Source organism: Cynara cardunculus (assembly GCF_001531365.2).
Source record: "Cynara cardunculus var. scolymus isolate 2C chromosome LG 4, CcrdV1, whole genome shotgun sequence".
Classification (NCBI taxonomy): domain Eukaryota; kingdom Viridiplantae; phylum Streptophyta; class Magnoliopsida; order Asterales; family Asteraceae; genus Cynara; species Cynara cardunculus.
The window spans coordinates 14,652,437-14,665,428 of NC_037531.1; the positions used below are offsets into that span (position 1 = coordinate 14,652,437).

The 12,992-nt window shown below is 31.8% G+C and overlaps 2 protein-coding genes across 2 annotated transcripts; one reads left to right on the top strand and one right to left on the bottom strand.

The window, feature by feature from the left end:
• Positions 1–2,502: 2,502 nt before the first annotated feature.
• On the top strand, positions 2,503–5,495 carry LOC112511161 (succinate dehydrogenase subunit 5, mitochondrial). Its single transcript, XM_025116643.1, has 4 exons — positions 2,503–2,730; positions 3,974–4,284; positions 4,366–4,551; positions 5,186–5,495. Exons 1-4 carry the CDS (start codon positions 2,580–2,582, stop codon positions 5,240–5,242), a joined length of 705 nt encoding a protein of 234 aa, XP_024972411.1. The 5' UTR covers positions 2,503–2,579; the 3' UTR covers positions 5,243–5,495.
• A 2,085-nt stretch (positions 5,496–7,580) lies between these two features.
• LOC112511656 lies at positions 7,581–9,960 on the bottom strand. The gene is made up of 2 exons (XM_025117362.1): positions 9,833–9,960; positions 7,581–8,166 (listed from the first exon to the last, which is right to left on the bottom strand). The coding sequence occupies exon 2, from the start codon at positions 8,139–8,141 to the stop codon at positions 7,749–7,751; it is 393 nt and encodes a 130-aa protein (XP_024973130.1). The 5' UTR covers positions 8,142–8,166; positions 9,833–9,960; the 3' UTR covers positions 7,581–7,748.
• Between the last annotated feature and the right edge of the window lie 3,032 nt (positions 9,961–12,992).

A 12,992-nucleotide genomic window follows, 5' to 3' on the forward strand; every position in this document is an offset into this window, starting at 1 on the left:
AAAATCTAGAATTGAAAGTTTGTAGTTCATCATAATACTAGATTATTATATCAGATATAAATTGATGTAAAAACAACGAAGAAGAAAAAAACAAGCCAAACGAGACCATTTTCAATGGGGACATCAGATTATGTATAAAAAAAAATATATCAAATGTAACACCAAATCATTTATAGGGGGACTCCAATCTTGCATTAGATTTGGTGTATTACTATTCATTTATACTAAGGCCTTGTTTGTTTTTGTAACAAAGCTTTTATCAACCTCTTATGTCTAATTTGTTAAGAGCTAAGGTGATTCAAATTGTTTTTCAATTTTTCAGAGGCACTTATATTTTATTTTTCTCTTATCTGGTAATAGGTAAACTAACCTCTTATATGCCTCTTATTATTTTTCAAACCCTCAACAATGACGTTTCTCAATCATTATATTTCTCAATTGATGTATTTTAATAGGTTTTGAATGTGTTGAACACCGTTAATGACATATTTTCGTTTAAATGAATGTTAATTATATTAATTAGATGTAAATTTTGTAATGATAATGAATAAATATGTTAAGCTGTATAAATTTGTCTATAAATTCAACACTATAATTTTTTTTAATGAGTAAAATAAACAAATTCAAACGTTTATCAGTTTACAAAAACAAACAGTTTTATTAATTTAGATTTTAGACTTCAGCACCACTTCTTATAAATCAGAAGTGAAATAATACTCTAGACTTTAGCATCTTTTAAAAAACAAATGTCACCTAAGGGTCTGTTTGGTTTGACTGATTGTTTTTCATGGATTTGGATTTGGAGGGATTTGGATTGGAATGAATTAGAAATCATTGGTGTCTTTGATTTGTAGAATTTGAAATGAAGTTGAATTTCATTATTTATAAATAATTTATAAAAAAAAATATAAAAATAATTAAATTACATTTTTATTAATCGATTATTACAAAACAAATGTTTTAACATTTTTTAAAACTTTATTGCATACAATCCTATGAAATTCTATGAAATCCTGAACACCCTCTAAAGATTTCAATCAAATCCTAGAATTCTAAATTCAGAAAATCCAACAAACCAAATATGAGATTGAAATAAATTTAAAATCCAAATTCATCAAAATCATTCCATTCCAACAAAACCAAACGAGACCTAAATTCCTGTACCAATGAAAAAAAGACATATACTAAGAATATTACATTTTGATGTAAAATTTAATATTATTTATCAGAATAGATTTATTATTTGCATCAAATTTTGTCTCATCCACCTTGGGCCAATGCTTGGGCCTGGGCTTCCATCATGTTGGTCTGATGGGTGATTTATGTTTGCTAAAAACAAAAATGGGCGGGTTTGGATCCTTGGCCGACCCGTTTTATTTATTTTATTTTATGTTATTGTATATTTGCAAATCAGTCTTTTTAAGAGGTTCAGAAAATCTTTGTATATTTTTTAATGTTTTTAAGCTTTGGGAATTTATATTTTTTTAATTCATTTTGAATATTTGTTTTTATTAAATTACCAGAATACCCATAAACTTTAAGAATTAGTATAAAGTTAGATTTAAATATTTAGTTTATAACAGTCATCGATAAATTTTAGCTTTTAGAAATCTTTATTTTGATCATTGTATGTCTTGAAAAGACTCATCCCCTCGTTAAATATGCCATACGCATAAAAAAAACTGACAATTCAAATTTCACTTGCAATATAGTAATTCGAACACGTTGATTAAATATGACTAGAATGGTACTCGCGCAATACAGCGAGATATATCTCGACTTTAATGTTTCTGTAGATGTTTTAATACGGTTTTTATGTGGTTTTGAGAAATGAATAATGTTTTTATTTTTGAATAAAATATAAATTTGAAAATATCATAAAATTTCGAAAATAAATATATCAATATTAGTATTAAATTAATTATCTAAAAGTTCTTGTTTTTTGTATAATTTCTTTAATTCAAATTTTTAATTATAATTTAATTTAGATTTAATAACGAAGTAATTTATTTTTTATTTAATAATATATAATTTTTATAAGGATAATAATTAAGTATTCCTTTAGAATCAATGATTATCTTAATTATATTTTAAATTTTTTATATTTAAAATAAAAATTTTATATTGTATTTAACTATGATTATCTGTAATTAGTTACACAAATTCAAACATAAAACTTTAATAAGTTGTACTTATGCACAATTTGTCTGTAAACTTGAATTTTAAGTAATGTGGATCACTAAACAGTACTTCATGCATAAAAATTGATTTTAAAGAGTTTTTGTCAAATACTTTATAATATAGTATAGATTTTTTAAACATTTTAACTTTTGATTATTTATTTTACGGAAATTATAAATTTTTTGTTGGAGATGCTTTAATGGCTACGAAAAGTTTGTGAAACTATAGGGGGTTGAATTGATAATATATAAAATACATGGGGACTAAGTGTAATTATAGCTTTGGAAAATGAATGTTAACATCTCGGTCCTTTTACCATTTGCAAGAACAAAGGCATTCCTGCGTAGGGGATTCAAGAAGCTTTTTCCGATCCTCAGTTTTCACACATACGCGCAGCTATGGAGAAATTGGTGATGATGAGATCTCTCTACCGATCGATCTCACGGAGATCTTTAGGTTTTGTCGCCCCCGCCGCTGTAACCAGCAACCACCAATGCCTCAGCCATGGAATCCGCTACTTTCACCACGCTCCTTCATCACTGCCCTACAGTAACACTCTTTTCCATTGTTTTGTTTTCTTTTATATGTGTATTCTTCAGACTTCGAGAAAAATGATATTGATTTGTGTAATTTCGAGAAAAAGGATATTGATTTGTGTAATTTGTGTCTTATCACGATATCGTATGATTTCAGGGCTAATGATGTGTATTAGGATTTTCGAAATATTATTTTTGTAATGAATCCAGTCTATGTTTTAGTAGTTTGATTGAAAAACGCTCTTTCATGAAGCATGATTTAGGGAACAGGATGAATGTTTAGATGAAAATATCAATACAATGGGTCAGATGAAGAGAGGGAACACTTAAAAGATATATAATATTTGGTATAGGTAATTGGCTCTAGAAATGTACAAGTTCTGAAGAAATACAGGAAATTTTATGCACTATGCCATTATTTAGTATCTCAGATCAGATTGTTGCTGGTTTTGTTGTTCAGTTGCTGGGAGAATCGTTACTCATTATCAATAATCTAAAGGCAACATGCATAATGACAGTGAGAGAAAAGAGTAGATATGCATATGCGTTAAGCACTATTATGAAAATGCAACAAAACATGATGAGTGTAGGCTGTTACGGATTGTGGAGTATGGTTTACTGTGTTATACCAAGCATCTGGTCATCAAAAAGTATCCACCAAATTTTTACATCATTTATCTCAATATCACTATTCCGCGCCAGTGACAAGCCAAGAATTTGTGTTTGAAATTCTGAACCATCTAGCAATGGTGACCAATGACCATTGAGAATAAAAATATTGCATCAAGTAAATACAAACCTAACTAGTCAACGTCCAAGGATCAAAGGGAGGGACTGATGACTAGTTGGATTGAGTCGAGTTGGAACCCTTAAAAATTGATGACAGCCTTGAAACTATGGTCTACCTTGCTTTACAAGATTTGACACACCCTTGATGCATCATGAAAGATTTGAATGCTAACATTTGTTCTTTGGATAAAGGGGACGGAACCCCTCGGAAGTATTATGTGGCTTACTTTATATTGTTTTAATTATAAGTCAACTAGATATATGGATATTGCAGACTTTATTAGTATGTTGAGTTCACTTAAGTGCTCTATCCAATGTTCGCTCATTAGGAAATAACCTGTACTTATGCATGCTAGGTATATGATGGTATTTTTTTCTAATATTGATTTCTATTATCTAATATTTTCTTTTCAATTGGGTTTCTGATGTGGAAATGGAAAACTGATTCTGGTATTCTTCATAAATAGACGGTCGTTCTCCTTTTGCAATGGGAATTGGAAGTACCCGTTGTTTCAGCGATGGCTTGACACACTTGCCAGACATAAAAGATGGTGATATCAAGCATGCCTTTAAGGAGCTTATGGCTGTAAACTGGGCTGAAATACCAGATACTGTTATTTGTAAAGCTAAGCGAGCATTGTCTAAAAACACCGAAGACAAGGCTAACCAGGAGGCATTAGCCAACCTTTTACGTGCTGCAGAGGCGGTAGAAGAGTTCAGCGGGTTCCTTGTGACGTTAAAAATGGAAATTGACGACAGTGTTGGACTGAGTGGCGAGGTGACATTTACTTTTCTTATGAAGGGCATATGTAATATTTTCTTTAAAAAATATTGTCTAACTAGTTAAACCATATTGCAGAATGTCAAACCTTTATCCAATGATGTTGCTAATGCATTAAGTGTAGCCTTTGGACGCTACTATGCATACTTGGACTCTTTTGGAGCAGATGAGGGCTATTTGCGGAAAAAAGTTGAGAACGAGCTGGGGATGAAACTGATACATCTGAAAATGAGGTGCAGTGGTCTTGGTGGTGATTGGGGAAAGGTATAGTCTCTCTCTCTCTCTCTCTCTCTCTCTCTCTCTCTCTCTCTGCGGCTTATCTCTAATGTGTGATGGAGCTTGTTACCTTAGGGTCTGTTTGTTAGCAGTTTAATGAGCTTAATGGGATGCACAACTTATAATGTCCACTATACATGACTTTTTGGTAGTGGCTTAATGATATAGAAAGTGGCTTATTCAATAAGCTATGGGGAGAGTTTTATGTAGAAAGCCAAGTTTTTTTCAAACCTGCCCCTCCCAATTAAAAAACTAGCTCCTTCCATCTATGAAAATCCCAGTCGATACAGATAGATTAATCCACACAGACAGTTTTATCCGTACATGACTTGATGGAAAACCAACCAAACAATCCCTTAGTTCAAGATATATGCCTTGCAGACTACCCATAATATGTTTAAATTTAGCAGTTCTCTTTTGTCTCGATGGAAATAGGGTGGAAGTTTAACAAACATAAATGAGAGCCATTTATATCGTATTGTCGTTGTGGCTATTCTTTCTTGGTTCATGCTGAGAAAACTTTGAACTAGTTTCTCCTTATTTAGGTTAATCATGGTAACTTGGTACGCATGGTGGTTAATTTGGAAATGGTGGTTGAAGCTATGTTGTTCTCTGACTGCAGGTGACCGTTCTTGGGACATCTGGACTTTCTGGTTCATATATCGAGCACAGAGCATAAATGCACAAGATGCATCATGACCTCTTTCTTGTTTGTTGTCTTCAGAAACTTTGTTCATATAGGTCGCCTTCTTATCCTTCCTTTTGTTTCTACCAACGTTGGTTTGGTTGGATATTGTTCTCTGCTCATCAACTGCATAATAACAGAAGAATCATCATGTTAGAACACTAGTGTTTTGATTAAACGTTGTAGTTTAGTCATTTCACGTAGACTTGGAAGAAAAATAACAACACTTGGTTCTTTGCATTTCAAATGAAGAAACTGAACTAGATAGAGATGGTTAAAACATACGCCATAACCGAGATTCAAATGACCAATTTGGGTGAAAAAGAGCCTTCTTGACCCATATGACCATTGGATGTTTGTTTGAGGCTTCTTTGTAGAACTGGGAATTTGAGTTTTTGTTTGTTTGAAAAAAATGGTTAATTGTTGGTGGGTGAATGAAGTTCTAATGGAGTAGCAGAAGAAAGCTTAATGCAGAAAGTATGGGAGATTTCAGATGTAGGAATTTGGAACACCAAAAGAAAAAGAGAGTCCAAGTCTATTGTTATATATACTTGAATCAGATAAAAAAAAAATTCTTGTAGAAGATAGATTTTACCAAATGCTTATCCGGGTAAGTGTTTACCAAGTCACTTTACTTTACCTGATGAATATGGTAAGGACTAAGAATCTTACCCGGTAAGAGCGAAGGCAAGAATTGAGAATCTTACCTGGTAAGTGAAGACGAAGACTCTTACCATGGTTGGCGCTTACCGGGATAAATTGTTGCATACGATGCGTTTTAGTGAATAAAATCATGCCCGGTAAGTAAATGGTAGTGTTGAATTTTACTGGTAAGTGCTTACAGGATAAGTGTTTAGGTAAACGGTCCCTAAGTTTGGTTTGCGGTATTGAATTTCATTCCATCACAAGGATAGTCTCGAACTGAAATTCCACAAACATGAAACTTAAAAATGTCATGAGGTATTTTGCAGGATTTTATAGAATTTGTTTGTAATAATACTTTAAATATTTGATTTGTAATAATCAATTAATAAAAAAAATATTTTATAATCTTTTTTAAAATTTGTCTTTATAAATAATGAAATTCAATTTCATTAAAAAAATCCTACAAACCAACGATTAATTACAAACCCCTTGATTCCAAATTCTATGGATTTCAAAATTGGTTTAATTACAAACCCCTAGATTCCAAATTCTGTGGATTTCAAATCTTTTCACGAAATTTAGATCTGTCGATCCTTTTGTCAAACCAAACGGCCTTTATAAAATCAAATGAGTGACTGTACCCATTGTCTACATGAATAATTAGCATCTTAATAAAAGTTAAACCATTTTTTAAAAATTTACCTTTTTTATTTTAAAACGTTTTAGTGTTGTCTATCTTTTGTAAAACCAATTAGCATCTTTTAAAATCTATTCAATTTAACAACTCAAGTTTGTTCAAAAGCCCGATCAAAACTTATGACTTAAATCACGTCATACGAGCATATACATTTTAAGCCAAACATGTTCATAAGTTGATAAATCATACAATCATAAATTCTTTAAAAAAAGTTGTTGCCTGGACTAACGTTTGAGCTCAAGCAAATAATTGAGTTAATCAATCTCCGGTACGACCCATAAACGAGCTTCTAGAAAACTTGTATTTCAGGTCATAATGTGTAACTTAAAATTGTTAAACCGCCGTCGAGCTCAAGCATAGAAAAATTATTCGAGCTCGAGCCTAATGTTATTTTCTTGGGCCAAACCCAAACAACCTACTACTCAACTTGATTCGTTAAAACCCCTAGATGCAGACATGCCCCATGTCAAGCGATGGCCCTTCCACTCGGTCACTAAATGGGTTGTTTACCAACTCATACTTGGTAAGCATAAAGCGCTTACCGATAAGAGTCAACATTTTCACCTAACTTACCGGGTAAGATTTTAGTTCATTAAAACGGCATCATATGCGACATTTTTATTCGGTAAATGCTTACCGGGTAAGAGTCACGACTCTCACTTACCAGGTAAGACTCTAGATTCTTGTCATCACTCTTACCGGATACGATTCTCAACCCTTGTCATGTTTATCCGATAAGGTAAAGTGACTCGGTAAAAACTTACCTGGTAAGCGTTTAGCATAAGGCCGACTTTTGTCCCTCCTCGACAGGTGCGACTTGCAGTCAACCTACGTTCTGCCTTTGCACTCGAAGTCCAATACGGCATTGAGTGAAAATGGAACCTGAAGTCTCTTGCTTTACAAGGAGATAGGTGATCCAATTGTTTCCATTTGAAAATGAGACAATGGAGTCTCTTTAACATCTTATTGAAAGCTGTCTGAGCCTATGAGTTTTGCAATTTCAAGAATTGCTATATAAAACTTGAAGCAGTTTGATGGCTTTTTGGTGCTACAAGACTATACAAACATTAAACAAATATGGACCTATAGCCAATGTCAAGTTAATTTTTGAATGGAACTTAATCCAAACAGCTGCACTAAAAAGGGACCAAACCTGAGTCATCCCGGAGATTTTCGAAGCCGTTGAGCCGTGAGAGAAATGAGAGATCGAAGCTTAGCAACAGCAGACGTCTTATTGGGCGGACATTTGGAGAGAGCCACATTCAAGGAGCGAAAAGCCTCCTCAAGGTTACCTGCAGCCAAGGATGCCAATCCGGCTTTATAAGCTTCATCCGCCTTTCGTGCACTGTACAAAGAATTAGGGTTTCCATCATCGACGTTCTTCTTGTCCTTGGAAACAAGAGCTGGAGAATTCAGGAGCTTCATAGCCTTGGCATACTCTAGAGAAGAAATAGCGGAATTGATCTCGGCCATTAAAGCATCCGGCTTTAAGGGTATAATCTTGAGACTATCATAAACACTCCAACGTGGAATTCCATCCCCAGAAATCATCTTGGTTTGTTCACCGTCGGATTTGCTAGACGTTTCATCAGTCATAGAAGCAAGAAACGGTAAATGTGAGTTATTTAAAAGTTTCATGGTCTCTAAGTCATCAACTACCGACTCCTAGTCAAATTTTGTCGTATAAAAGGCCAAATAAACCGAAGAAGAGATGGAACAAATTCCCACTATAAACAAAACCAAACCAGACGAACCCAGTAAATCACAAAGGAACAGTAAGCAACAACAGGTGGAGTTGGTCGGGTTTTTTACTCTACAACCTGTAAATGGAATCTTAGACCACTCCTCGGATCGAAATTTTGAGCTTCATAGTTGTGTTCGAAGAACGTAGAACAGACTACTGAAACTGATCAATAACTGATACTAGGATAGAGAAGCATGAAGAGTATGCTGTATTCATAGCAGATCAAACTAAGAAATGGCTACAATACAACATTTCTCATGATCAATTTATACAACAAGATCTTTATGGATTCTAAATGGATTCTTAATTCTATTAAGCAGATTTTGACTTTTCATCTCCAGAATAAATCTGGATTACAAGATTTTTACAGAAAGTTAAATCAGATTGTACCGGCAATAGATCATCACTTGGGTTGTGGCGCACTTGTTAAGCCTCAGGGGGATGTAGTGGAACATCTCATCTACCCCCAAAGCCCTTGTGGTCATGGAGGCTCACATGCGATAACTCTAGGCCATTTGTGGTCACCCAGGGGATTAGTCGGTGGGTGTGCTAAATTGCTTTCATATACAAAAATCTGTATTTTTTGGCTTGCCATTGTGATCATAAGCATCTTCGTTGGGATTGATTACTCTATAATCAAAAGAATATCCGCATTTTTCAGTTCAGACCAGTGATCATAATGCTAATTCAGGGGATGTTTGGTTGGTTTTCCATCAAGTCGTGTATGGATAAAGTTGCATGTGTGGATTTACAAGTCTTTATAGATTGGAAAGGTTTTTGTTGGAGAGAGTTTTTTCATAGATGGTCGGAGCGTGTTCTTTTACTTGGAAGGGGCAGGTTTGGAAAAACCTTGACTTTCTACATAAAACTCCCCTTGAAGCTCACTGAATAAGCCGCTTTCTATATCATTAAGCCTCTACCAAACAATCATATATAGCTGACCAGAAAGGAGCGAGTTCTATTAAGCTCATTAAGCTGCTAACAAACAAGCCCAGACTCATATGGAAAAGAACAACAAAAAGCATGAAGATATTCAATCTACCAATGTGCACAACATCAAAAAGCAAGCATGCGCACACACAGATCACAGATGTAGGATCAGTAATTGGATTTGGAATGTGTAATGTGACAATTTTTAAGCCCTTAGAAACCAATTCACAAGAGCAATCACATAGAAAAAGAATTCCCAATTCACAATATGAAGAAACACTGATGAACCCTATTCCCATTTCACCCCTCCCTCCAAATTACAACTCAACAACAATATGTAAATCAATACCAAATTCTCGAAAGCAATTCACAAAGAAGATCACACGTCAATATCGGCCAAATCAATTTATCGTAACAATATTAAGATATGCATTCGTTAAAACTAAGAACTGCAAAATGAAGAAAATTAAGCGAATTTCAGGTAATACGATCGGGTATAGAATGATTATGTGGTGGAGGTGGAGGTTGAAGAGATGAGAAAAATGGAGGGATGGTACAAGGTACGAACCGATGCGGAGGCGGAGGGTGGCCGGCGGACGGAAGAATCGTGTCTTCAGAAACATCCACTTTTGTGTGTTCACCGATTGAAGTTCAGCAGCTGGGCCTGGGACGATAACCGAATTAACTTTACCCTCCAAATATTAGCCGAGCCGAGCCGTCTCATGTGACTAACCAAGCCAAACGGTAAGAATATAAATTCAAATTACATTAAAATATAACAAATTTTGGTTTTAATTATATTTTTAGCAAACAAATTTTAAACTTTCTGATAAATACGTTTCAATATTAAAAGATACGCCGACATAAATTTAGTTGCAATATAAAATTTAGAGGTAATTATACAAATATTAAAAAGTTAATTAAATTCTATTTATTATCTGCAACCATCCTCCTAACACAGAACACATGTAATAATATTATCTTTACCAACGGCAACTCCAACCTCTCATACTGATGATACCGACCACCGTTGCATCCTACTTCTCTAATACGTAAAAATACGACAAAGTTGGTAGATTAGCTAATAAGCTAGCTAACGAACTAAATATGTTTGACAAAAACTAGCTGATAAGTTAGTTGAAAAATATAAAATGACTAAAAAATGACATATTTAAAAGTTAATAAAATTTAACATGATATAATATGTTTAAAATAATTGACTAATAATATAATATGTTAACTAATACAAATTAGATGTTAAAAAATTAAATAATATAATATGTTAATTAATAAATTTCAATTTGTTTTATTATTATTTTATATATAATGTTAAAAAAATTAGATTTGTATCATGTGCTATTTAATATTATTTTTTTCATCTATAACCAAAATTTAATATAGTGATTAATATATATTTGTTTCACAATGTGATTGTTTCACATATACTCAGTTCACAATTTGAACATTTTTAGTGTGTTTGTGAAACAAGAAGTACATGTAAATAAGTTTCACATTATGAACTGAATATGTATGAAACAAACACATTTTGAAACAAATATATATCAATCAATACATTAAATACTATACTTAGATGAAAAGAAAATCATGTAAAACATAATCTTAAAGTAAAAGTTTTTACGGATCTCAAAAATTTTGGAGTTATCAAAAGTCTGACTTTTAATCTTTATCTATGATATTATTGATGTTAGAAAATATGTGAGTGAAAGATAATATATGTTTCAGACTTTTTTCAAGAACTAAAGGGGTGTCTGGGATTGCTTATATGGCGGGAGGTTTCTACAGGAAGAGTTGCGACTCCGCTCTTTCTTATTCCGGTTCAGAAGAGGTAATTGAAATCCACAGACAACATTCAAACAACTTATTGACTTGTTCCGATGTGACACTGGTAATAAGCATTTTTTAATGTTCGGATAAACAACTTATACCTGTGCAAAACCGGAATAAGGTGTTTTTGAAGAAGTTAAACATTTTTGACTTATAATAAGTTGATAAGTACTTTTATAAAAAAAAAACATAAGTTGTTTCAAGTAAGCAATCCCAAACACCCCTAAATGTGACTGGTTGTTTCAAAATCTTTAAGGAATGGAATTAATCATCATGATTTGTCCTGATTATCTCAAAAATATTCTGCCATTTTTATATTAAATATTTTTATAAAATACCACTTTTATTTTTATTAAACTCCACTAATAATTTTATCCTAAACCTTATTTACTTTTAGAGATTTCTTTAATTTAAAAATATTAGAAGACTACTTGTGTAATACAGCGAGATACATCTCGATTTTAATGTTTCATTTTATTCTTTGTTTATGTCGATACAGTTTTATATGGTTTTGAGAAACCGTTAATGTTTTTATTTTGGAATAAAGTATAAGTTTAAGATATAATAAAATTTTGAAAAAAATATACCGATATTATTATCAAATTAACTATTTAATAGTTCTAGTTTTTTGTGTAATGTATTTAATTCAATTTCTTTATTATAATTTAATCTAGGTTTAATAAAGAGGTAATTTATTTTTGGTTTAATAATATAATTTTTTATAAAGACAATAATTAAGTATTATATTAAAACTCAATGATTATTCTAAATATAATTTGGATTTTTTATTTAAAATAAGATGTTTATCCTGTATTTGGTCATGTTTATTTGTTGTTAGTTATAAGAATTCAAACATGAAACTTTAATAAATTATACTTACGCACAATTATTTGTAACCTTGAATTTTAAGTATTATGCACCAACTTGCAGTACTTAGTGCATAAAAAATGATTTCTATTTTTTTATTAAATACTTTATAATATATTATAAATATTACCTCCTCTATTCTTTATGGATTTCAAAAAACATTTTAAAATATTTGTAAGAATAAAATAATCTCTAGAATTTCATTTAAGAATATTTGGACATGCTCTAAATGATAACAACCACAAAAGTAGTTGGATTTACAAAACCATTTATATGGGCTTCGTTTGGTTTGCATGATTGTCTTTAAAGTATTTAGATTTTATAGAAGAATTTGGATTGAAATGAATTTAAGATCATTGGTGTGTCTGGTTTGTAAGATTTGGAATGTACCATATTTTATAAAAAGATTATAACAATTATAAAAATAAGTAAATTACATTTTTATTAACTGATTATTAATAAACAAACATTTTTAATATTTTTTAGATCCTTATTACATACAAGATCATACGAAATCCCGTAAAATCCCAAACACCTCCTAAGGATTTCAAAATCCCATATTTATAGGATTTCAAATCCGGATAATCCAACAAACCAAACATGTGATTGGAATGAATTTGAAATCCAAATCCCCCCAAATACATTCCATTCCTACAAATCAAACGAGATCTTGAAAACATTTTCAATAAAAAAATTATAATTTTTTCAAAATAGATAATCAAAGTTAAAATCTCTAAAATGGTATTTTTTTCAATATATTTTTTTTATTTTAGAGATTTTAATACTAATTATATTATTGAAACAGTAAATAAATCTAATACTCAATAAACTTTTAAACAAACTTTCAAACCGTTAAATTAACTTTTAAACAAATTATATATATACTAGAAGCGTACTCGCGCAATGCAGCGAGATACATCATGATTTTAATATTTCATTTTATTCTTTATCTCAGTCGATGTTATAATATGGCTTTATGTGATTTTGAGAAAGCGATTATGTTTTTATTTTTGAAT